General features: G+C 66.1%; 1 protein-coding gene across 1 annotated transcript in view; it reads left to right on the top strand.

Moving 5' to 3' along the window:
- LOC117641053 (serine-rich adhesin for platelets) overlaps positions 1-25,322 on the top strand; it is a 66,684-nt gene that overhangs the window by 14,056 nt on the left and 27,306 nt on the right. The window contains exons 2-8 of the mRNA XM_034378152.1: positions 12,015-12,294; positions 12,373-14,393; positions 14,483-14,895; positions 15,149-15,382; positions 16,802-16,852; positions 19,637-19,695; positions 22,031-22,197. Of these exons, the coding sequence (XP_034234043.1) occupies positions 12,019-12,294; positions 12,373-14,393; positions 14,483-14,895; positions 15,149-15,382; positions 16,802-16,852; positions 19,637-19,695; positions 22,031-22,197 (3,221 nt within the window). The 5' untranslated portion in view covers positions 12,015-12,018. The remainder of the gene's footprint in view (positions 1-12,014; positions 12,295-12,372; positions 14,394-14,482; positions 14,896-15,148; positions 15,383-16,801; positions 16,853-19,636; positions 19,696-22,030; positions 22,198-25,322) is intronic.

The following is a 25,322-nucleotide window of genomic DNA, read 5'->3' on the forward strand; positions in this document are numbered from 1 at the left end:
ACACACACACACACACACGCACGCACACGCACGCACACACCAGAACTGGCCCGCCTTTCCTACAAGAAGACACCCTTGCGAGCGAGCCAACAAAGAGGACGACTCGTGGATCAAGAGAGAGAAAGACGAAATAAATAGCAGATAAATTTCAAGTGCGTTGCTTGCGCTGCTTGCGCTGCTCCCCGACGGGCCGACGCAGAAAAAAAGTGGTAAAACAAAGAGCGGACTGGACCAAGACAATGCTCTCATGTGTCTAATGCCGCAATCCCCACGCAAGACAGGACACGCCGCCTTTTTATTTTTTTTGCTTTCGCCGACCGCCTCCTATCAATTTTATTTGTTTGAGGTGGTGCCGCTTATCGCGCTTTAATTCTGTGCGAGTCGCGACAAAGGGAAGGGAACTGCCACTTCCGACAATGACCAAAACAGACCGCCCAATCGGGCGGAAAGGGCCGCTAGAACCGATCGAAACAACGAGGAGAAGAGCGAGACGCGCGTAATGGTAGTGCATCGTGCTCGGTCACTCTCGCTTCCCGTCTGGGATGCTGACCACAGCGTGACTCACTGGCCGTGGCGTGGCGTGGCGTGGTCGCCGTGCCGTGGGGGGCGTGGCCTCGGCGTGGCCCTGGCGTGGCCGCGGCCAGGCACGGTCCACCTTGCGGTCGCCATCCTAATTGCAGTGTGGATGTCCAACCCTTTCCCGGCCTCCTCCTCCTCCTCCTCCTCCTTCTTCTTCTTCTTCTTCTTCTTCTTCTTCTCTTCTTCTTCTTCTTCTTCTTCTTCTTCTTCTTCTTCTTCTTCTTCTTCTTCTTCTTCTTCTTCTTCTTTTCCTTCTCATCATCGACGTGCTCGCCTCCTTCGTCCGTCGTCAACTTCTTCTCCTCCTCCTCCTTCTTCTTCCGAGTCCGCGCCGACGACACCTCGGTCCGGTCCCGAGGCGCTTCCCCAAATATTTGCCGAACAAATCCCTAAAGCCCATCCCCATCCGCCTGGCCGCCTCGCCGTCCGGCCGGACGCCAGCGCGATGCGCGATGCGCGGCGCACCCCTTTGCCTTTTGGGGAGCGTCGGGAACCTGCCCGTCGAGTCCGGCAGGCCGGCGGAGCGGGCAGGGCACTCTCCTCGCGGATTACATCTGTCAGGTGACACGGTTAATTGACCGACGTGGACATATTGCTGGCTGCGACATGCCGCACTGGCGTGTCCGCGGTTCGAATCCCCGCGGCCGCCAACCGTCCGTCCGTCCGTGCGTCCCAAAAGCGCGCGGCCCAAATGGACTGGCGGGCCGCGGCTCGGCGGTGTCGTCGCGCTGTCAGCGGCCCGAAATTAATTAAGAGCGAAGGCTGCCTTTCCTTTCCTCCGCTTCCCTTTCCCACGGCTGCGGTTTGGCGAGGCGGCCGCGGCCTTGTCCGGCCTTGTCGCCGCGTCACGTAATCGCCGCCATCGCCGCCACCATCGAGGGCCAAGGGCAGCCAAGGGCCGGCCGCCTGCAGGGCGCCCCGTCGGCATCCTCCCCGCCCACAACGCGGCCTCGTCGCCGACCCTCGGACACGCGTCGCTGCCCGTCGTGCACCTCCTCAAAGTGGCCTTCTAATGACCCTCTGGTCCATCGCGACGCATCGCGAGCCCTTTGCCCGCCTCGCCTGTCGTTTTGTCGTCGTGGAGATTTCAATCTCTGTAAGTACGAGGAGCGTCAGGTGTGCTAGCGTTTGGCCAGGTCGCCGTCGTCAACGGTCTTGCCACGCCCCGCCCCAGGTGTCCGCTCACTTCCTCAATAAAAAACGACAAAACAAAAAACTAACGCAGTTGACTTATGTGCAGTTTCATCCCGTTTTCATTCCAGTGCTTGGATAGCTTTAATTGCTCGTCGACTCGTTCGTCATCTTTTTTCCTCCCTTTTCCGATCTAGTCAGCGTGATGCCGGCAGGGCCACGGCAGGGCCAGCGTAGTCTCGCTCCGAGTGTCTCTCTCGCACCGCTACGAGGGCGCCCCGTGAGGGCGAGAGAGCCAGAGCGACGCGAGCATGGTTCGAACTCGGCGCGCTGGGGCGCTGGCGCTCTGGCCTTGTCCGCGGCGGGGCGCCGTCCTGGCCGCCCTTGCCCTTCGTCCTTCCCCGGGGTCCTTGCGTCTGAGTCGCGTCGACAGCAGGTGGTTACGGCACGGCGCGGCTCGCCACGCCACGCCCGAGCACAGCGCGCTGCGCCGAGCTAATGTGTCTATCGAGCGTCTGGCCGCGGTACTGGCGGTGCAGGCCGTGCCGCAGGCTGCCTCCGTCTCTCTCGCGCCCACAGGGAATGCCCCGCGAGCGCGACCGAGACGGGGCGACGACGCAGCCGGGCGGGGCGTGCTGGCGGTGCTGGCGGTGCTGCGTGGGCCCGGCCACGGCCCGGCGGCGCGTCGTGCGATTACAGGGGCGTCGCGTCGACTCGTGCGTGCCGCGTCGTGCCGCCACTGCAGCCAGGCGGGCGGGGCGGCCGAGGCCCGTGGCCAACACGCGGCCCTTCGCTTCGGACCATCGGCCCATCGGCCTGCGGGCCCTGCGGGGGCCCGGGGGCGGGGCCGTGGTGCACGTGGAGGCCGCGCACGGTAGCCACGGCCCGCCCCGCCACGCCCCGCCACGCCCCACCCCCGCGCACGCTGGAATCCGGCGCGCGGTCCAGCCAGGCCGCCGTCCAGGTCGTCCATAGGCCGCGGGGCCCAAATTCTTGTTCTGGAGCGTGCCCCCGGGGCGCGAGCCTGGCCGGCTCCGGTCGGCTCCGGCCGGGCGCCCACCCGACCACACACATGTGCCTCGTCAGGAGCACCGCGCCCCGCCGCGCCCGCGCCCCCGCCCCCGCCGCGCCCCCCGCCCCCCCGCGCCCCGCGCATGCGCTCGTTTTATTATTCCTTGAAATCAGTCATTTCGTAATGCGGCTAGGCGGCCCTCTGGCACGGGCTGGAGCACGGGCTGCAGCACGGGCTGGAGAGCGTGCGTCATCCCGCTCCAGGCCCTCCAGACCCTCGAGGCCCCGGCGGCCCTTGGCCGCGCTGCACGGCGCTGCCCACTCGATCGACACGCACGCCTTTGTGGGCTCCCTTTAAACTCAATTACGCACCGCATTCCGGTGCAGCTTCTTTGTCTATGAGGAGAATTATGGAAATTCGATGCCTTTCTCATTCATGGCCCGGTCGATCCCCGCCTAGCCCAAGCGGTCCGGGCCAAACCTTTCCTGTTCCGGTCGCAGCCCGTTAGCGTTATCTGGCGCCAAACCCACGCGGCTGCCGGCCCGGCGTGCAGCCTCCAGGCCTCCAGGACGGCGACGACGCGCATCGACAGCTGGCGGTTGGAGGCGGGCCTCTGGGCCTCTGGGCCGTCCTAGCCAAACACGGCCAACTTGACGCCCTGATTGGCACATGGCAGGAAGTGTCGTCGGCGTCCTCGGCGGATTTCCGGCCTCTCATTACAAGCCTTTGCGCCGGCCAGCTGCACATGCAGTCCTCCAGTGCCCCGGCCCCCGGCCTCCGGCCTCCGGGGCCGAGTCGCAGTGGCGTGGTGCACCGCGAGCCGACTCGGAGACGGCGAGCACCGCGCTCGCCCCAAATATCATTTCGTTTCATATCAATTTTTTACCGTCCCGCACGGCGACTGTCCCGGGTGTCCTGCCGGCGTCGTCCCCTGTCCGTCAACGCGCGGCCCGCCAGGCCGTGCCAGGCCGTGCCAGGCCCGGCGACCGGACGCGTGACGTGTTATTTATCCACCTTTTGGCGCGCACTGATTCGTTTGACTGCGTCGTGACTGACACGGCCGGCAGTGACAAGGCGACGAGGCGACACGCACGGGACACGCACGGGACGCGTCGCGCAGCCGTCAATCACATTCATATTGCCATTGCATTGCCGGACTACTGCCGAGTCCCACTGGCCGTAATTACACCGCATTGGGGCCGCAGCGCCGCGGGCGAACAAGTTTCTTGCGATACCGATAATTATTACTTATCGATAACGGCCGACTTTCCTCGGGCGCGCGGACCTCCTCCTCTGCCTCTAACAGGATGTTTTCTTTTCTGCTCCACAGGTAAACCTTTCGCGAAGGGCGTGCCGGTGCCAGTACACCGTGAGTACCATTACAAAGTCATTATGGCTGCGACGCGAAACTCGAGCGGCGACACACGGCAAGCAGCGAACCCGTGACGTGACGGCAGAAAAAAATTGTGTATAATTTTGATATATTCATGATTAGTTTCCGGCTGAGTGAATCCACGCAAACAAACTCTCAGCAGCGGCGCGGTGGCGGCGGTAGCAGGGCGGCACCACGCACGCGATGGCACGACACAATGTTTCGTTTGTTTTTTTTTTTTTCGTATCAATCAGAGCTCAACGAGATATCACCACCACCACCCGCTTTGCTGAGGTTTGTCCATTTTTTTTTTCTTTCTCTCCCCCGCTGGCCCGCTTGTTCCGGCTGTTATATGATTGTGAATTAATTCGAGATAACTGGAGCGTGGTACTCAGCTGGTCACATTTGCCTTGGCCAACCGTAACGAATCACAGTCGCGTTATTTCACGTCCAATCTTTCGGGGATTAGAAAAAACACCCTTTGTTTTAGTAGGGTTTTTGTAGTTAAGTCGAATCAGTGATAAGTGTATTAGGAAAGGGGTTGGTCAGCCAGGCACAACATGGTCAGGGAGCCGATGCGCGGCTAGGATGGACAACGTAGTCCATCACAGCCAGGCTGGCCAAGTCCGCGACGGCCGGCCGTCCTTCCAACGGCCTCCGCACGGGGGGCCCCGGCTGGCCCTGTGGTGGGCGCGGACGAACGGACGGAGGCGTTCAGAATGATTCATTTACGTCACCTGACGCTCGGTCGGCGCACTGCAGGAAGCCCCCGTCATGGCCCCTAACGAGTGTTAAAACGGCGCCGCGCGGCCCGTTTTAGTTTGTATCGCCGGGCCGCGCTGGCCGCGCCATCCGACGATGGCGCGCGCGCAATTGAAGATGCGACCGATAAAACCGATAAAACATATCGACGAAAAGGAAGACCGGCAGCGGCGGCACGGGAGGGGGGGGGGAGGGGGAGGGGGAAGCACCAGGAGTCCGGGAGGAGCGGCGGAGCGGCGGCCGCAGAACACCCTTTGTCTTCGGGGAGCCTCCTCGCTTTTAATCCTCTTCCCCTTTCTTCTCGGGGCAATCACACCTATGTTTTAGACGAGTCTAGCACGCATAACGGCTTTCAAATGCCGGACGTGTGTTTGTCTTCTTTTCTTCTTCTTCTTCTTCTTCTTCTTCTTCTTCTTCTTCTTCTTCTTCTCCTTCTTTTATATTCTTTTCTTCTTCTTTCTTTATCTTAACTTATTTTACTTCTGTTGTCCATGACTTCTTCGATACTATTATAGGTCGCTGTATCTTATTTAACTGTAAAGTTATATTAGTATTTGCCTATTACTACGCGTTCCTCTAACCCCGACGTTCGTTGCCGTGTCGCGTTTCGGCCTGCATTGCTGACGCTCTGGCCTCACACGCTAGCGCGCCCCCATTCGCGCTCTGTTTGCGTAGTCATCATGTTCCCCCGCATGCTGCTTCCCTCTCGGCGACGTCTTCGGAAAACCCAGCCCATAGGCACTCCCGGATCGACAGTCGGCCGTCCCGCCTTTCCTTGGTCTTCTTCCAGCCATCAATCAAGCACCTGTACACCCCTGTACGCGCGCACGCCTTTCGGATTTTGTACTAACCTAGCACCTGTGAATTAGACAGCCGCTGTTGGTTCAAAGAATTATGTCGGGGCCCGCTCTGGTCGGACGTGACCGACCCGGGGGCCTCCCGGGTTCGGGTCTCGCAACGGGCAGCAGCCGGCGAGGCGAGTGACAGGCATCCCCCACCGAACTCGGACGGACCCGCGGCCGTCGCGGTACTGGCGCGCAGAGAGGGAGCACGCGGGCGTACAAATTGGCCACCGTTGCACCTCATAGAGCGGAGGCGTACGCGGAGGGAGGACGGGGGCGGAAGTCAACGAGCACGAACACGGGACACACACACACAGCGACCTGCGTGCATGGCACGGCGGCGGTTGTCATTCGCGTCGCGTTTCCTCCTCGTCCTCTAGAACACGGCGCGCCGTCAGCGACCAGCCCGTCGTCGTCGTCGCAACCAGAAGCGGTGTTCAACAACGTGTTTACACCGTGCGCCCTCATTACGCTAGAGTATACTGTAATTTGGTGGTCTACAAACAGCCCCGGCGGTGCGGCCGTCCCGACGCCGCGCGTCCAGCACAGCTGATGCAGTGCGCTCTCGTCGCTCCTGTCTCGCTCGCACTCATGGTCGTTGCCACAGAGGTGCGAGAGAGACGGGGCGACGAAGCGCCGTTCGTAATCCGACTGCAGACGACCCTAATTGAATCGCGGAGGCGTCGGAGTCGACTGGCGAGTCGGGCGGCGTAATTTGGCGTCCGAGTCCCTGGGGGCGTCTTGACGGCGTCCTGGCGTCGTCGGCAACCTGCTGCCCGCGCGGGCCGCGCGCCCCAGCGTCCCGTCCGTTGGGTCGCTCGGCTGCCGCTCGGCTGCCGCTTAGCTGGCAATTAGCTCGCGTTTAGGCCGGCCGGGCTGAGCCGGGCCAGCCATGTGGTTCGCGCACCGCCGGCACGTCCACTCGATATTCAACGACTCCCCGATTGCGCCATTGCGCCCCGTCTTCCTGTAAATAAGAAACGGAAGCCATCGGTTGACTCCGCTCCTGCCCCGGCCCGGTAATTCATTACTTTCTACCCCCGTCGCCCTGCCCGCAGGTCGCCTCGGAAAGAGTGCTTTCGTCGCTCCGTCTCTCTCGCGCTCGTGGAGCACGCCGTAGGGGACCGCTCGGCACCAGCCCAGCCGGCCCGACTCGGGCCCGACGTGTGAGGTGTGACCTAACCTAATTCCTCTCCACTTGCCGTCTGGCGCGTCTGGCGCGGTCGCCTCCCCGGCGTCGGCGGCGTCCTGCCCGTCCCGGCGTCCCCGTTCCCCGTCCTCGGCCCGCCGCCCGGCAGGGGGCGCTAGCAGTCAGGTGCTCATCGCCCTTTTCACGGATGCGCCTCTCCGATCCTTTATTTTTTCTCCTTCCTTGATTGACTTTGAAGTGAACACTTTGCATCCAATCAGATAAACGGCTTCGCTCGTAATTACTCCTCCCCCCCCCCCAACACACAGACAGACACACACAGAGGCCTAAACAGCCCCGGCAACCGTTGACGACGTCCCGGTGACGCCCGGGTGACACCTTGGCGCTTTTGGCGACGCCTGGGTGACACCTCGCCGTCCGCGCCGCCTGGCTGGCAGCGCGCGGTTTTACTGCTTGATCCATATTCAGGGACTCATTAGCGAGCGTGTCGTGTCTCCGCGTGACGTGACGACTTCGTGTGAACCGCGGAATGCTTCCTCGCCGCCAATTTCGGGCACCGCGCCGCACCGCGCCGCACCGCGCCGCACCGCCACCCGTAAAACTTGGACCCGGGTGGCTCATTAGACGCGCGCGGCACTGCTGTCGTCTCTGTCTCTCTCGCACTCATGGAGCGTCCCATGGGGGTGCGAGAGAGACAGAGCGACGATTGCAGTGCTTCGGGATCAGTCGGCTGGCGCAGCATCCCGGAGGCTCATCCTTCGTATGGAGATTGCTGCCCTCTTTCTCTCACAAACACGGCGAGCCAATAAAAAGGCGGCACGGAGCGGATCGAATAGCGACTCAATCGCGGGCCAGCCGGGACCAGCCGGCCGCCGATCTGCGCGCCCATATCGTTTTATAGTGCCGCGATGAGATGGCGGGCGATTTGAATGGCCGGCCACGTCATCACCGATTCGCCACGCTTTTCGTCCGCGTCCGTCCGTCCGTCCGTCTGCCCATCTGTCCGTCTGTCCGTCCGTCTGTCTGTCTGTCTGTCTGTCCGTCTGTCTGTCCGTCTGTCTGTCTGTCTGTCTGTCTGTCTGTCTGTCTGTTCGTATGTCCGTCACCGCCGCGAAGGAAGGGCGCGCGACGACAGCATTCTACAGCAAGTCCTTGGGTGCGTCGCTGGTCCTCGGAGGGCCGAGTGGCCGAGGGCGCTTGCTGACGCAGCGCTTCGCCCCGCCCCGCCCCGCCGCGTTCCAGCGCCCCAGAGCGGCCGGCCGACTCCGCCGTGGCTCCGCGGAGCTCCGGGAACAGCGGTACCTGGAACAATGGGGCAGCGATATTAAAGCCCCTTAATCAGATGCCGGACTGCCGGACTGTGGCGGACTGTGTCATCGCGGCCAGCCTTATTTATCCAGACATTGTGTTCTTCCTTTTCGCTGCTCACCGGCCCGGCGACTGGACCGGCGACTGGACCGGCGGACCGGGACGGGACCCGTCTCCCTCGCGGTCTACGGGACGCCCCGCGAGTGCGAGAGAGACAGAGCGACCAAACCGCTGCTCTGCATCGGCCTGCTGAGGGCGCTGAGGGCGCAGAGGGCCCGCCCCGGAGCGACGAGGACTGACTCCCGCACGCCCACTCCAGTCACTCCAGCAGTCGCTCCAGTGCGCCAATAGTGCAGCCGCACTCACAGGTGTAGCGGACGTTGGAGGGAAAACGGAATGCATTATAAGGGAACGAAATTTTCGTACCTACAAGGGTGCATACTGATCAGGGTAGGCAGGGGTGGCGCGCCCCACCCCACCTACGAGTACGGCGGGGGCAGGGCGGGGGCAGGGCGGGGGCAGGGGGAGGGGGTGCGAGTCGAACACTACTTCACGTGTGTGTACGGCGCTGCTGCCAAAACGATATAAATCATACCACTGTCGCTCATGAAACAAAAAACACCAAGCCCGCATATCCGTCCGAGCAATCTGTCCTAAAAGTTTGCGCCCCAGTTTGGCGGCCGTCAAACGGCCAACTGCATGTGGGAACGGCGCGCTGGTGCTGCCGCTTCGGCAAACAAAGAGGAAAAAATCGTTAAAAAACGGGAAGACAGTGTTGGGGTGTGAAAACGCCCCGCCCTGATAAAGTTTCAATTGCACGTTGGACTAATGGGCGCTGCAGCAGGGCTGATTCCGGAGAGGAGTGTCGTCGCTCCGTCTCTCTCGCACCCCTACGCACCGGCCCGCGGGTGCGAGAGAGACGGAGCGACCAAGGCGGCTCCGGCATCAGCGCCCGGGCCGCGCTTTGTCGCGCAGCCTTTGTTTTCGGCGTGTTTGCACGGCAACGCCAGGCAACGCCGGGCAACGCCCTCCACTGTAATGAGGCTGGGGGACGCCGCCGCGGACTCCACGACGACGACCACGACGATGATGATGATGACGACCACCGCCATCCCGACCAGGAATACGACCATGACGACCACGGCCATCATCACGGCGACCACCACCACCACGGCGACGACCACCACCACGGAGGTGGCGGCGTCGCGGAGCCGATGGCGGAATGCCCGGTTGGTCCGGCCGCTCCCATGGCACCATCACGGTGCCATCGGCCACCCGAGCCGGGCTGCCTTGGGGCCTTGGGGGGGCCGGCTGGTCAAGCTGGTCAAATGATACGAAGCAAAGGCACTCTGCCGCTTGCCCCGCTTGCTGCGCTTGATGCGAGATGAAAGGCCGCGCCGACAGGCAGGCCGCCAAAGGCACGGCAAAGGCGTCCTAATAGGTCCCTCCGGCCGCCCGGCCCGGCGTGACTCAGGCCAGCCTCCGGGGCCGATCAGAGTCTGTCCTCCTTTATCGGCCAATAATTGATTTTTCTCGACAGGCCAAATTAAAAAGACTCACTTTCTTTTCTAGTTGAGGCAGTACAGTACTTGGTCGGCTCTGTGTCGGCACGGCGGGCCGACCGCGGAGGGAGGGAGGGAGGGGGGTGGCCCCGCGGTAGCGTGACTGCGCACCCACTTTTAATTACCATGCAAACGACAACCCCCCGAAAATCCAAAAGCCACACTCGCAACCGACTGTTTCCACTATCAAACTTTTTTTTACGCACGCCGTTTCGAAGCCAGATGATAAGCGAATGGCGTTTCACAGCGTTCCACACTCTACCGTGCCGTGCCGCCGTGACCCGTCCAGCCAGATGGACTGACTCCGCTATCAAAGCTCCATCTGCGTCCGGGGCTTCGCGGCCACGGGGACCGGCGGGGACCGACGACGGGGTCGGGGTGGCTGCGCTGGGCTGCGCTGGGCTGCGAGCCGGTCTGCGTGTGACGCGACCTGCAGGGAGCGCCGCCGATAATTGAAATAATAGGTCGGCTGGCCGCAGTGCTAGTGTGTGTGTGTGTGTGTGTGGGTGGGTATTTGTCCGAGTGTGTGTGAGTGAGCGGGTGTGTGAAGTGATTCACGAGGACAGCCCGGCCAGGTGCGCCACCACCGCCGCCGCGTCTGCCTGCCACTCACCGCGCACCCCTCGCAGTGTGTGAGTGGTGTGTAGATGTGAATGTGTGTGTCCACTGCGCGAGAGGATAGGAGAGCGTTTCTAATAAACCTCCCACGCAATGAACGTCGCGCGCCTATATCAGATTCAGTCACGTGACGCACCCGCACGCACGCACCCACGCACGCACACTGTGAGGGGGGACGGATTTGGCTCCGCATCCTCCTCCTCCTCCCCGGAAGCGGCAGCACCACAGTGGCGACGCTAACGAGGCGTGTGTGCGTCGCAAAGGATTGTGATTGATTCGAGCGTCCCGCCTTGTCCGTCCGCCCCGCCTTGCCCGGCGTGCAGTGGAGCGCGTCGCCTCGCCTTGCCGCCACGCGACACGGCCACAGTGTGCCGCGGTACGGAGGCAGCGACGGCGCGGCGCACCCCAAGGCGCACCCCGGAACCGAGACCGCCATGGCCATGGCCACCCCCGCCAAGACAGTGTCGCCAGCCGAGTGGAAAATATCTATTATGGAGCCAGCGAGCAGCGAGCGAGCCTGCAGCGAGTGGCAGCGAGCCACCGCAGTCAGTCAAGCAGCCCGGCCGGACGGCCGGACGCCGGACGGGGTCGCTGGCTCGTCTAGTCGGCGGCCTCTTTTTCCGTCGCGGTTTTTGCGCCGCCACCCCCACTGCAAAGCTATGCAGAGCGCTGCAAAGCGGCTCAGCGCGCCGTCTTGCGGCCGTCGCCCGCACCCCCGCAGTGTGGTTGTTGTTTTGGCCGGCTTGCGCTGCGCAGCGCGCTACGCGGAGCTAGAGGGGAGCCGGACCGGCACCTGTGTGGCTGACGGCGTGCACGGGGGCGGCCGCGACGGGGTGCATCCAGAGGGAGAGATAGAGACGTCGGGAGGAGGCAACCCTTTCAGTAGAAAGAAATGAAAAGACAACACGTGCATGCGGCCGGCGGCACGGTGTGCAAAAATGTGTCCGTTTTTGTGGCATTGAAACTGGCTCCGGCGGAGGACGGAGTCGGACGACGACGACGACGCGCGGCTTCGGAGAAAAGGCCCGGTCGGACATGACGGCGGCCCCGACCACCGCGCCGTGCCGCGCCGTGCCGTGCCGCGCATTGTCCGAGCCAGGCGACGCGGAATTCCATTCTCATTTTTATTGATTGTGATATCGGAGGCGGCTGGGCCGGCCGGGCTGCCCGCCGCGCTCACCGCTCACCTCCTCGGCCGGCCATGCAGATTTCCGTTTCTGCACGCTCGGCGACGTCGTGCCACGCCGTGCGACGCCCGGCCGCGAGTCGGCGGGGCGAGACCGCGGAGTTATTTGAACCTGTTCGGCCCGGCCGGCCGGCTACCCCGGGCTACCCCCAACCCGACCGTTAGGGAAGGCGGGGCGGGGTGGCCGGCGTGGCCGGCGTGGCCGGGGCCAGCCCCCGTGTAATGCATGCAGCACTGTATGGCGGCCGCGGCATGGCCCGGCATGGGCAGCCGAGGGTGACGCCGTCTGCTCCAAGTAGAGCCACCGTGACGGGCCGCACGGTGTGGCTTACCGCGGCAGCGGACGCAGTGGACGCAGGAGACGCAGGCAAGCGTGGAGGAGTAGGCACACCTCGCCCGGTCCTTGCCGCCCTGCCGCCCAAACCAGCACCTGACGACAGCCACCTGGACTTGCCTCAACTCATGCATGCCTCTCCTTCTCTCTGATTGCAGCGCCATGCTCAAGTGGACCGTGTGCCAGCAGAGGGCGTCCACGCGGACGCCGGGGCCCGGCCCTGGCCCTGGCCCGGGCAGCAGCTCGGCGTCGCTGTCCCCCGGCCCGTCGCTGTCGCACATGATGGCGCGGAGGAGCTGCGGCGCCGCCATCGGGCTGCTGCTGGACCAGGACGCCGACGGCCACGGCCAGGGCCACGGCCAGGCGCGCGCGGCGCGGAGGGCGGCCCGCAGGTCCAGCCGCCGCACGCTGGAGGGCCTCGGCGACAAGGAGAACGCTGTAAGTGTGCGGCCCGGGTTCCCATGCGAATCCGCGGCGGCGTGGAGCAGGGTCTCACCGTGGCGCCTTCCTGTGCAGGACACCCCCGAGCAGGCCTTCTCGCCGCGGAACGTGTTCCTGGCGCTGCGGGACGTGAGCAACCAAGCCACGCCCACGGAGCGCCTGTCGCTGGGCCTCAAGACGCCCGAGTCCGGCAAGAAGCGCAGCCGCAGCCAGTGCCGCGACATCACCAACATCGCCAACGCGGCCCGGACGTCGCTCGAGGCGCCGCGCAGCAGGTCGTCCGGGTCCGGGTCGGGGCGGCTGTCCATGCCCACGGCCATGCCGATCACGCCCGAGTCCAAGCGGTCGCGCAGCCGGCGCACCGTCACCATCCAGCCGTACGAGGACCAGGGCGACGAGGAGCCCATGCAGGCGTGGGCCGCGCACGCCGCGCAGCCCAGCCTCGAGGCGCAGGTCGCCACGCTCAAGTACCTGCCGCGGCAGCGGACCACCTCCAGCGGCGTGGCCAGGATCCGGCAGAGCCGCGAGCTGGCCAAGTCCGCCCCCAAGTCGCGGGGAGTCAAACAGTGCAGCCGGTCTGCCGGGCCGCTCGGCCGCCGCCACCGCCGCAGGAAGTCTTCCGGACAGCACGCCGCCACGCCGAGGTTCGTGCGACCGTCCGTCGAGACGGCCGCCGACGCGGCGCGCTGCGCCGTGGTCGTCCCGTTGGGCACCACCAAGGAGACCGTCGTGGACCACGTGAGGCCGGCCACGTCCCCCAAGACATGCCAGCCACCAAGCCCCGCCGCCGCGGTGGAGCCCGCAGTCACAGCCATGGTGCCCGGGGTGCCCGCTGAGGACGAGAAAGACGCCTCGCCGGGGGAGACGCTACTAAAAATGCTGGACCGCGTCGCCGCCGAACAGATGGACGCGTCCTGCACCGCGTCGCCGATGGCCATCGAGTACTCGCCGTGCCCACTGCGGTCCACGCAGAGCTTGCTGGCGCTGCGGCGGCGCCTGTTTGACTCGAGCGTGCTGGAGCCCAGCGCGGACACGGGGCGCCTCGTGCACACCGACCACCAGGACCGCCAGGACCACGCAGACCGCGTGCCGCCGCCGCCGTCCGCGCTGCCGCTCACCACGCCCCTCATCGCCGCCTTCAACCGGTGGCACCGCCTGCGCGACACGGCGCACCTCGCCGACGCCGACATGGAGGGCTCGCCCGCCACGCCGACGGCCCCGCAGCACGCAGGCGTGGCGCGGACGCGGCACAGCTTGGCCTCGCCGTCGGCAGTGTCGCCGCTGGCCTGCCGCCTCACGTGGCTGCGTCTCCAAGCGCAGCGCGACATGGACCCCACGCAGTGCGCCACGCAGTGCGCCACGCAGTGCCCCTTCCCGCCCTTCGGCCACGACGGCCGCTACCTGTCCGTCGACGCCCCCCAGCCCTCGCCGCTTCGGCACGCCTCTAGTCCGCAGCTCAACCACTGCCCCCTCACGGCGCGCCGACGACGCATGTCGGGCTGCGGCGTCGCCGCCGACGCCCCCGCCTTCCGCGTGCCCTGCACGCCCACGCCCGGCGTCGCGGACACCAACAAGCGGTCACGCTGCAGCGCCGCGTCGTCGTCGACGCTCAGCCTGCTGAACCACGGCCCCGCGTCCACCGCGTCGCTGTGCTCGTCCTCGCTCAGCTCCCTGTTCCCCGGCTACCGTCCCCCCTCCATCGCCTGCTCCACGGCGTCCAGCCTGAGCGACATCCCGGCGCTGTCCTCGCCGCTGGGCGACGTCAACGCCTCCACGCTGTCCCTGCTGCGGCGCCAGCGCTGCGTGCGCCGACGCCGCAGGACGACCCTGAGCGACGCGGCGGGCATCGCCGAGGCCCTGGACTGCAGCAGGCGGTCCCCGCGGTCCCCGCTGTCGCCGCTGTCCGCGGCCGTGTCGTGCCCCAACATCCCCGGCGAGACCGACGACGCCGAGTCCATCTCCCCGCGAGGGCTCTCGTCCTCGGGGTACTCGTCCTCCACCACGGCGACGCTGGGCAGGCCCACGTCGTCCACCTCCACGGTGTCATCCCACGGCATCGACGCCCCCAGTGCCTCCACGACGGCCTCGTCGGCGAGGTAAGCCCCGCTAGCTGTTTCTACAACGGTTTATACTTTCTTCTTTCCCGGCAGCTGCTCCTAACTCACACAACCTACTTTTTTTACAGATCGCGGCGGTACGGCCTCACCCTCCCCACTGGGATCCCCAGCCCCGAGAGCCCCGAGGACCGAACCATGAGCTGCCGCACCGCGGAGTCTACCACGCTGCTCGACCCCAACTTCATGTGCTCCACGCCGCTGCTGCCGCGCTCCGCCCTCGCGTCGCTGCCCAACGCCAAGTCCGTGTCCATGGCGGACAAGCTTGCTTCCCTCGACGCGGCCCACGCCACCGACCGCGCTGACCTGGCCGACGCCGACCTGGCCGACGCCGACTTCGCGAGCGCGTCCCTCCTGGTCAACCGGGGCACCCCGCAGACCGACGACACCTGGGACTCGCACCGCGTGGAGAAGGTGGTGCAGACCCCCGTCGCTCGGGACGACTCCGACGACGGCGAGTCCGACGAGGGATCCGACGACTACGGTGAGTGCCAGTGTGCCAGTCCGAGCTCTTGGCTGCCGTGCGCGGTGCGCGCCGCCGAGACACCCCACGCTGCGGAGTCCCTCGCGGCGAGGGGTATGCCGGCGCTACCCCCGCCTCGCGCGGCGCGCTTCCCGCCGCGGCGCACAGAGCGCGCGGGCGTCGCGTCGCTCCGTCTCCCCGACGCCCTCCTGCTTCCTGTCTCCAAATGGAAATGCAAACCGCCAAAAAGTGAGCCTTGTTCTGATCCCCGCAGCGGCGCCGTCTCCCTACGCGCTGGTGGACAGGCGCTGCCGGTCCCGCAAGGGGCTGCTCTTCGCCTCGCCCGGCGCCAACGGGGCCGTGTCGCTGGACCTGGACCTCGGCGACGCCGCCTTCACGCCGTCCTCGGGGTCGTCCTCGTCGTGCGCCTCGTCCACGTCGTCGTGCCGCAGCCGGCGCAAGTCGTGCAACTGGCGCAACCGGAGCTGCAAGGAAGTCGTCCTGCCCGGTAAGCAATCCGGCCATCGAGCCGCCCCAGTGATCGATGAGGCAGTGCGTCCGTTGCAGTCTGACGGATGCAGCCCGGCGTGTCCGAGGGCTCGCTCCGTCGCTCTGTCTCCCTCGCACCCTCACGGGGCGCGCCGCGAGTGCGACAGAGACAGAGCGACCAAACTAAAACGAACGACCCGCCGGAATCGGTCCGCAGCTTTGATGGCGACACGTCGGCACGTCGGCCGCCCCCATTACGCCACCGCACCGTTCGCGCTTCCAGCTTCGCACCGCATTGCACCCAAAAGGGCCGGAAAGGGCTTCCAGCCGCAATGACAAATTGGCGACCAGACCGCGACCCGCTGGCGGCGCTGTCGCAACATTACCCCACTTGCTGCGCTTGCAGTGTGCACGACGTGCACGCCGTGCGCGCCATTGTCGCGGCTCCTTGAGTGCCGCGGCGGACTCATTCCGAACACTCCTTCCGTCGCTCTGTCTCCCTCGCACCCCGACGGGACGCCCCGTGAGAGCGACAGAGACAGAGCGACGAAAGCAGTGCTCGCACCGCAGCAGTGCCGCGCGGGCGGGGCCGCGCCGTTAGAGTCGCGGCGTACAAAATCATTATTTCTTTTCCACAAAAGGGGCTGGCGGGGCATGAAAGGCCAAAACGCGAGGATGTCTTGATTATAAAGAAACTATCGACTGACGCAGCGGCGCAGTCGTGCCACGTCGTGCCTTTTGCACCGGCTTGGCCGCGCTGCCGCGCTGATCATGTGTCCACTCAGGTATCGCCGGTAATCGAATCACATGGGTCATTGGTCGCCTCTGTCTGTCCTTGCCCCCCTCTCTCTCCCTCCCTCGCGCGCTCTTTCCCAACTCCCCCTCGCGGGCGCCCTCCGACATCGCGCGCGAACCCACGAAAAAATGCTCGCCAAAAGAATGAAAAACGCAAAAGCGGGGGAAGCGGAGAATGGCGACCAGACTGCAACGAGCGCAGCGCAGCCAGTACACTGATTCCGAAATCGTCGCCCTGTCTCTCTCGCACCTAGAGGGGGCGCCCCTTGAGAGCGAGAGAGACAGAGCGACGAAAACGGCTCTCGGAATCAGTGTGCAGCGTAATGTTGCCCATTTGTTGACACTCGAGTGGTCCTCGCCGCCGCCCCGCCGATACAAAGTCAATGAGTGCTTTGCGGCATTGCCGGCGGCGGTTCGAGTGGTGGTCGCGGGAACGACTCCACGGCGAGGTGCTTCCCTGGCAAGTGATTTCCGTTCCGCGCGTCCTCCCCGTTCCCAGTTTCCGAGGGGGAGGGGCGTTGGCACCGAGGCCCGAGACGAGGGCCAAGCCCGGCCAAGCCCGGGCCGCGCGCTCCGTGCCAGAATCAGCCCTTTGTTAACGACTTGTGTGTTGACGTTTGTCCCTTTTTCTGCCCTTCCGCAGGCGAGTTGGAGCTCAACATCTGTGCCTCTGATGACCAGCTGACTGTCCACGGTGAGTAACGGCGGGCGGACCGTCTTGCGGCACTTCGCGATAAATCTCGGGCCAGCTGGCCGGAACAGTGTCTCCTCGCTCAGCCTCATTGGCCGAACCACTTTATTTCGCGACAAAATGGCGACGGCAAACTTTCAAAAAATTCCGATATAAAGTAACGAGCCCCGATTCCGAAAGCAGCCCCTGCGTGTCTGCCGCCGCCGAGGGGTGCCCCACTGTAAAATTTGGTGTACAATGATTGTGTGAATGTGCAAGAATGTGCAAGATTTCTGGCATTTTTGCCACACATGTTGCCTACTTACAGGCGTTTCCCCCTCCTGAATGTGGAATGTGGTCAATTTTTGTACAACGAATGTGGGAAGCTGTTCCCCCCTCGGCCGCCGCGTTTTATCGGGCAGCGAGTTAGCGGCGTTCGTGAGGCCGTGTCCAGCGTGTCTGGCAAGTCCTTTTTGTCATTGATACCGGCCGGGCACTAATGAGTGTAGGATTGGTCGGCGCGAACAAAAAGCGGGACGCGCGAGACGACGGGCGGGCCGACGAATTAATGGACTGAAAAATCATTTCGCACACCCCGTGAGCGCCGACATCGTCGGTGGCGACACAGTTGCAGTGTCTCGCGCACTCACACACACACACACACACACACACACACACACACACACACACATGCACACACACACGCAGGCAGTCATGCCGGCGCAGCCATTGTTCCGCGCCTGGGAGGCCTCATGAGAAATGAAGTTGTTTCGCGGAATGGGAGTTGCCCAAGGCTGGCCACCGGAAACCCATTTCGGGAGGGGCTCTGCGAAATTCATGCGTATTTCTGATTGGCGGTGCGCTACAGCACACTGGGGGTACAAGGGGGAAAGGGGGGTGGGGGTGGGTAGAAAAGGGCGCGCGGCACCGCCGGGATTCGAACCCCCGGCCGGCCTTCCGTCCGTCGGGGCCGCTCCGGGACAGGACGTCCGTCCCTGTAATAAGTGACCGCGGCGGGGTACGGCCGCGTTGCATGCAGCGCGCTGACCGCGGCCGGGCAGGTCGGGCCCAGTCGGGCCGGTCAGGGGGTGGGGCCGCCAGGGCCAGGCCGCCAGGGCCAGGCCGCCAGGGCCAGGCCGCCAGGGCCAGCCCGCCCTGCAGGGCCCAAGGCCGCCGCCCCTTAGCGGCGAGGCTGTACTTCTTCAGCTCGGCCGCGCACCGCGCGCAGTCCGGCCGGTATCAATTTTGCAGCCCCTGGGTCGTCGGCCGGGTCGTGCAGACCGCCGTGCGTGCGGCGCCGTGCGGACAGAGGCTGCCGCTGCGCACTGCTGCGCTGCGCCGCGTTCTTGCAGTCCGTGACGGCGGCCCGGGCTCCTCGCACGCCGCCGCCTGAGTCGCGCGCACTGTGCGCTGTGCGGGGGGCCGCGCGGTTCGAGACGAAAAATGCTTCACCTTTTTTACGACCAGATGTGGGCTTTTACTCGAGACCGCGGTGAAAAATGCACGAGCGTAGCGGCTACCCTTCCCGCTGGCTGCTTCTCCGTTTCTGCCCCTCCCCCGCCCCCGCCTCACACACTCATTAATATTGGGGCAAGGGGTGTGTGCGCGTCCAGGCCGTGGGCCGGGCCCTCCTGGGCCATGCCCTCCTGAGCTGGCTCCAGGTGCGTGGCACTGTGCGGCACTGCGTGCAGGTGGCGCCTCCGAAGGCGTCGCCCCGATTGCCCCAATCACCGCCGCCGCGTCGGGATTCCGATGTCGCGGTGGCCAGGCCGCCGGGCTGGGCGGCAGCGCGGCGCCACATCACGCCACTGCACTGCAAGGACTGCACGCCGCTGCGAGCGTGGCGGCCAAGTGCCTGGCGCCTCGCCGCGTGACCTTGCACGCCTTGCACCTGCACGTCGGCGACGGCGAGGGCGGTGGGGGCAAGACACTTCGCAATACCACTGCACTGGCGTCCCATGTCATTCCGGGCCGGATTTCGTTCCGTGCTGGCCGTTCGCTCCGCCCCGCGGAGGAGGGGGTGGGGTGGGGAGGGTTGGCACGGCGCCCTCTCATAAGTCATTCAGGCTCTGTGGGTGAAGTCCGGCGGGACAGGGGGGTGAGGGCGGGGGTCCGGGTACGTCAGACAACCGCCATCGCCCGAGACTCGGATGGATCCCGCATTCCAGGCCAATTACGCCGATAAGCGGCGGCGGCCTGCTCGTGCATGCGGGGGCTGAGGGTGAACGGGGGCGTGTGGGGGCAGGCGGGGGCAGGCAGGGGGCAGGCGGGGGCAGGCGGGGGCAGGCGGCAATCGGTGGCGTGCGCGGCGCCGTGGCGGCCACGGCGGAAGGCCTCGTGCTGCTGACCACGGCGAGCCGCGGCCGCCACGCCGCCTTGCACGCTAACGACGCAACGACGCCGGCCGTCCAGTAACCGACATCGCCCCGCCGCGATCGCCTCGCGTCGTCAATCGCCCCATCGCCGTCGGCCACGTCGGCCGGGCCTCAGCGCGCGCCGGCCACCGCGACCTCGCCGTCGCCGTCCTGGGCGTGCCGATCCACCTACCTGTTACGCGCCAAAGAATAAAGACGCCGAGGGCTCCCTTGCAAGCGAATGAGCCCGACGGCTGACACCACCACGCGGTGCACCGGGGGCCGCCAGCGCCGCCAGCCACAAGTGCGGACCGCCGCGCCCCCGCCGACATGGTGGCCGACATCATCGCCGCCGCGGCCTCCGCGCCCGCCAAGGCGCCCGCCGTGCCGCCGCGGCCCGTCCCGGACCGCATCCTCGTGCTCGTCTTCACCTTTCGCTTCGATGTTGTTTCAGTGGTGCGCGGCAACGGCCTCCGGCGACCCGGCGGCGACTCCTGCAACGCCTACGTCAAGGTGAGTACCAGCCAGCGCCTCTGCGCTCCTCGTTCCCACGGTCGGAAAGGCACCCCGCGCCATGCGCCCTCCGCCCCGCCGAACCATTCCATACTTTCGTCATTTACTTTGGCGCGGCGCCAAACTTGCCCCGTTGGCGGCACGTCGGCCAGGTCGGCCACGTCGGCCAGCTCGCGGTCGTGCGGCGGCCCATTACCGCTTCACCTGCGCGCCGAAGCGAACCCAGCGAACCGCCACGAGTAGTTGGCCTTTGCTCACAGCCGTGCCGACCTTTTCCACGCCCTCCCCGAGGACAGCCCACGGAGTCGGGGCTCGGGGCCCCGCAGTCGGTGCGTCCCTTCGGGTCCCTTCCCTCGCCTGCTCGACGGCCTGCTGCTTGGCGGCGGGCCAGCGCGCAGGGCGGCTAGCAGAGCGTCCATGGGGAGTATGGGGAGCATGTGGGCGAAGCGGTGGCGGTGGAGGCGCGAATCACGGCAGCGGGGCGGACGGGCAGGACGGGCAGGCATCCCTCAATCTCCGGTAGTGCAGGCCGAGGCCGCCAGGCCGCCAGGCCGCCAGCGCGCGCTTCTCCTCATTCATTCATCAAAAGTTAAACCCGCCGTGCGGCGCTGCGCCACACACGGCCAATTTTTTACCCTTTCTGTCCTCGTTGGGACCGCGTGCGGCGGGGCGGGGCGGGGCGGGGCGGGGGCGCACGGCGCGGACCTCGGTGTGGGGCGACAACAGGCAACAACTAACTTCCGCGCCAACTAAATGAAAACTGGGAGTGGGTGCGGGAAAGTTGGGGCGGGCCGGAGGGCTGCCGAGGGCTGCCGGGGCGCACCGGATGACACAGTGCGGAGAAGACGGGAAAGGCGCGCGTGGGCCGAAGGGAAAGACCGGCCGAAACCATGCCCGATTGGCAACTCGGCAAACAGAGGATAGAGAGAATAAGGAGATAGAGAGAGAGCGGATAGACGGAGACGGCGCTTCACAACTGCCCTGGGGTGGCGACGTGGCGGGAAGCGGGGCCGGGGCAGGGGGCGCGGGGGGCGCGGCGGCGTGGGGGAGGGGGAGGGGGGAGGGGGCGTGGAAGCGCGCCTAAGCACTATCGATCGACGCAGAGCAGCGCAGAGCAGCGCTTGGCTCCGAGAGAGTCGGGAGAGGAGAGCTACCGGAGCCGGAGCAGCCAGAGCGGACCCGGAGCCCGGACCGCCCGGGGGAGGGAGTGGGGCCCGCGGGGTCCGCGGGGTGGGCGTGGGGTGGGGACTGACGCCCAGCCACCAACCACCTATTGCTACCTCGTCCGCTGTCGTGCTGTCCGACCACACTCTCTCCTCGCCCCGCGCGCTCTCCGCTCTGTGCTTTCCGTACCACGCACGCACACACGCGCACACACACACGGCAGCATGCGCTGAGCGCGCGATAGCGTCGTCGCCAAATTTATGACGCGATGGGGCGCACACGCGCGGGGGTGTGCCTGCCAGCCCTGCCTGCCAGCCCTGCCTGCCAGCCCCCTGCTGACCGCGCGGCGACCACTACACCGCGTGTGTCTACTTGGCCGCCACCCTGCTGCCTGCCCTGCCTGTCCGCCGCTCTCATCCCCCTGGACCCACACGATCCCCGAGCGGGCTCCACACGGGCCCCGCAAGGGGCACACTCGGCCGCCAGCTCGCCGCCGGCGAAATCACCGCCCCAACCCCCCGCCCCCTCCCCCGCGCCTAGAAGCGGGCCTAGCGCCTTCCTCCCAGACGACGCCATAAAGTACCTCGCGGCGCCGCATCATTGAATTGTGCTGGCTCGGCGGATTCCAGGATTCCAGGATTCCGGGCGGCCGGCCCCGAGGCCCTGGCGACGACCCGCGACGTGGGAACCATGAGTAACGGCTAACGGGGGAGGAGGGGGAGGGAGTCGGCGGGGCGGGGCGGCCGGAGGGTGGACGTGACTACGTGACCGGCTCAGGGGCCGTCGGGCCGCCGTGCTGCCGCGGGACGCCTCCGTTCATCGCGACCACGCACTACTTGCCGCCAAAACGGAGCACCGGGGCGCGCCGCGGGGCGGGGCCACACGGCGGGGCCACGGCGGGGCCGCAGCGTGCCACAAGGCCGGGCCAAAGAAATGGGAAAACAATCCGCAAACACAATGCCACACCTGGGCCGTGCCTGGGCCGTGCCTGGGCCGTGCCTGGGCTTCCCGCAGCCGCGCGGGCCGACGGGCGGGCGGCTTTCAGAGCAGCGCTCGCTTGGCGAGGCCGAGCGAAGCCCGACCGCAACGCACACTCGTCCTTGCGGCATTCTTGTTGTTCCCCAGGCAGCACAGCCAAACAGCGCAAACTAACCGCCCCTTGTGTCCGCAGGTCAGCCTGGTGGCGGGCGCCACGGAGGAGAAGACCTTCCGGCGCACCTGCGTCCACCGCGACTCCAGCCAGCCCTTCTTCGACCACAAGTTCTCGTTCGAGGTGCACGAGGCCGACCTGGAGAAGCGCGTCCTCATCTCCGTGTGGCACCGGGACCGAGACAAGCGGTAAGTTGGCTAACGTAACAGGTAGCAGTGTATCGGGGCGGGCCCGGCGGGCCGAAAGACCGAACCGGGGGACCGGGCCAGGCCGGGCCAGCCTGCCCCGCAAGGTGCTTTCCCTTCCTGCCTTCCCGATCGATTCGGCATTCGCCATTCGGCCGCCGTAAATATTTCCCGAGCAAAGTGCGACGCCCCCGAGGGGGCACCCGAGGGGCACCGGGAAAGGGGCGAGGCGGCGAGGCAAGGCGTCCTCTCGCTCGGCGCTCTCCGTCTCTCCGTCTCTGTCGCGCACTCGCGCAGTCCGGCCAGGGCGAGCCAGGGCGAGCCAGGGTCTCTATTTCACGCGCGTCTTCCCCGGCGCCGTCCTTCCACGTCGCTGCTGCTCTTCGTGGGCGTTCTTCTCCTCCACGGGGATCTCCTCCATTCCGCGCAGGTCCTTCTTCGACGCGCTGCCCTTCGTCGTCCTCCTCCCACCGCCCCGGCGGCCGACGCAAATAGTTGCAGGAATTTCCTCCTTCGGCGCCGCGACATTTTCCCCCTCGCCTATGTACAGCCTTCCCCCGGGCGACTGCGATGCGGTTCCATCGCCGTCTCGCCGCGCCGCCGCCATCCGCACAGCCCCCGGCGCTCGTCCCGGCGGGTATAAAGTACCGCGAGGAGCTACAAAGAATTTCGTTAAAATTGCAACACATTAGAGGCGGGCTTGCCGTCGTGGACCCCACGGCCCCGCCTTGTTCGGCCCCCTTCGCAGTGCACGACGTCGTCGTCCTCCCCGTCGTCAAGGCCGCGCCGCAAACTCGCCGCGACCGATGGCCGAGTGAAATTAGCGCGGCCGTGCGGCGCGCGAGTTTGGCCCCGGGGGACGACGACGACGACGACACACTGCGCGCTACGTACTACGTAGTGCTTACACGCCGCGGTTCGCCGCTGCTACACAAGGCTACACGGGACTCGCCGCGGCGGTGTGCGGAGGGGCGGCCACATTCATTTCCGCTGTGCAAACTCCGAAGTGAAATTGGAGGCGACTCGCTTTATCGCCGCCGTGCATGCCGTGCGGTCCACGCCGCGCCGTGCCGCACAGTGGGCCAGAAGACCGGTGGAGGCGGCCAAAACCCCGGACGCGTTGTGAACTCCAGCGTCGCCAAATCAGACCAAGTGACCGCAACAATGGAGTGCTCTCCGAACGAGGGATCCATTGATGGGGTTACATCGGGTCACTCGTTCGGTTCGACTCCTGTTTAGCGACTCTAGAGCTCAAAACGCGTCTAGAGTTTCAGCCGCCTCCACCGGTCTTTTGGCCCACTGTGCGTGCCGGTTTCTGCCGGGAACCGCTCGGCCGGCGCACCGGAAGTGGTCAGGCGGACCGGAGGCTCATCGGCGCCCGCTACGAGCAGCGTTTCTTTATCAACGGGGACCACTTAGCATTCCGGGTGGCGGCCGCCGCGGCGCCCTCCAGCTGGACTTCGGACGTCAGCATCGACCCCCTTTCTTCTGGCGGTCCTCGTCGTCGTCGTCCACCACCACCACCACCACCACCACCACGCGTCGGCACGGTCGGCGCAGCGTCTGGCCTAGAACGCGACGGCGCCGCCGAATTGGTCAAAACAAGTTGGAATCTTTGTCATTTATCCACGGGGGGACGCTGGCGGATCCCCAGCTAGACGCCACTGTCTCCCTCCCTCTCACACAAACACACACACCCAAACACACACACGGCGCCGCTCCATGTCTTCTGCTGGCTGAAATCCCCGGTCCACGCGGCGCTGTGCGGTGAGGCTGCGTGCTGCTGGACGGCGCTGGACGGCGCCCGGGCCTTGCCCCCTCAAATATTTATTATCCCTCAAGGCTCGCCGACCCCCCGCCGGGGCTGGCCGGGGCTGGCCGGGGCTGGCCGGGGCTGGCCCCCGAAAACATGGCGTGGGCGGCGCTGCGGCGCTGCGGGTTAGCAGGCAGTCCCGTCAGGCACTCCGGCCGCCGAGGCAGCCGAGGCGCGCCTCCCCCCTCCCCTCCCTTCCCCGCCGCGTTCGCTTTCAGGGCCCACAGCTTCACGGCCCGCAACGCTGCAGGGACAAACAAGGCGAAAATTCGGGTCGCGAAACGGGGCGCCCCTTAAGGATCGCATTCCAGTGCCACCAGCCAGCGGCGGGGAGGGCCGGAGGGCCGGAGGGGCGGTGGAGGGCCCTCTTTTGTGAAATGTAGGTTAGAGCGGGGGGAGTGCGCGAGGAGGGGCGCGGAACGGATTCTTCAACCCCAACGCCAAGGATGCCGGCGTGGCGGCGTGGCGGCGTGGCGGCGTGGCCATCCTCGCCACATCGTTAGCCTGCCGTCCCGCGCGGCGCGACGAGCCGACGGGCCCGGGGGAAAGGGGCCTAGCGGGCCCAGCGGGCCCAGCCGCCTGCAAACCGAACAACAGGAAGAAGTCTGACGAGCCGCGGCGCACCCCACCCTGTCATGGCAGTCATGGGCATGACGCACGCGTGGCGTTTCTGCCGCGAGCCAGGCCGGCCAGACCGAGCCAGACTGCAGTGCAGTTGCCAGGCCGAATCAATATCGCTGGAGCTGGAAACGCGCGAAGCCGCGAACAGGCCGTCCTGCTGGACCTACCCGTGACGTCATCGGGGTGAATAACGCGCTGACGATCGATGCGCAACGATTGGGCCGCGAACCGCAGCCGAGGAAGCCAAGCCGTCCAGGGTGCAGCGCAGCGCAGCGCTCGTCTGGGCGGCGAGCTGCGGCCGTGCATGCCGGCGGGAGTTAATATTTCACCTGCAGCAACCACCGCGCGCCGCCGCGCCAGTGCACGCACGCCACCCAGCCGGAAATATGGGTCACCCAGGCCGAGCCAGGCCGAGCCCCGCCCCCTGCCCTCCGCGGCGACCGGGCCTCGCGCCGCGCGTCCGAGCAACCAGCAAAACGTTAAGCAATACCACGAGCAAAGCGATAAGCAGCGCTCATCTCAGGCTGCGTGTCCCCGGTCCCCGTCCCGTGCTACCCTTTCGGGCCGCGTCGCGTCGCGTCGCGTCGCGGCCGGCGGCTGGCTGGGCCGGGCGCCCCCACCGCCGCCCCGCCCCGCCCCGCCCCGCCCCGCCCCCACCCGGGCCAGCACAGCAAGCCAGGCCTCGCCTGGGCCC

The sequence above is a fragment of the Thrips palmi genome, unplaced genomic scaffold (assembly GCF_012932325.1).
Source record: "Thrips palmi isolate BJ-2018 unplaced genomic scaffold, TpBJ-2018v1 HiC_scaffold_15, whole genome shotgun sequence".
Lineage (NCBI taxonomy): Eukaryota > Metazoa > Arthropoda > Insecta > Thysanoptera > Thripidae > Thrips > Thrips palmi.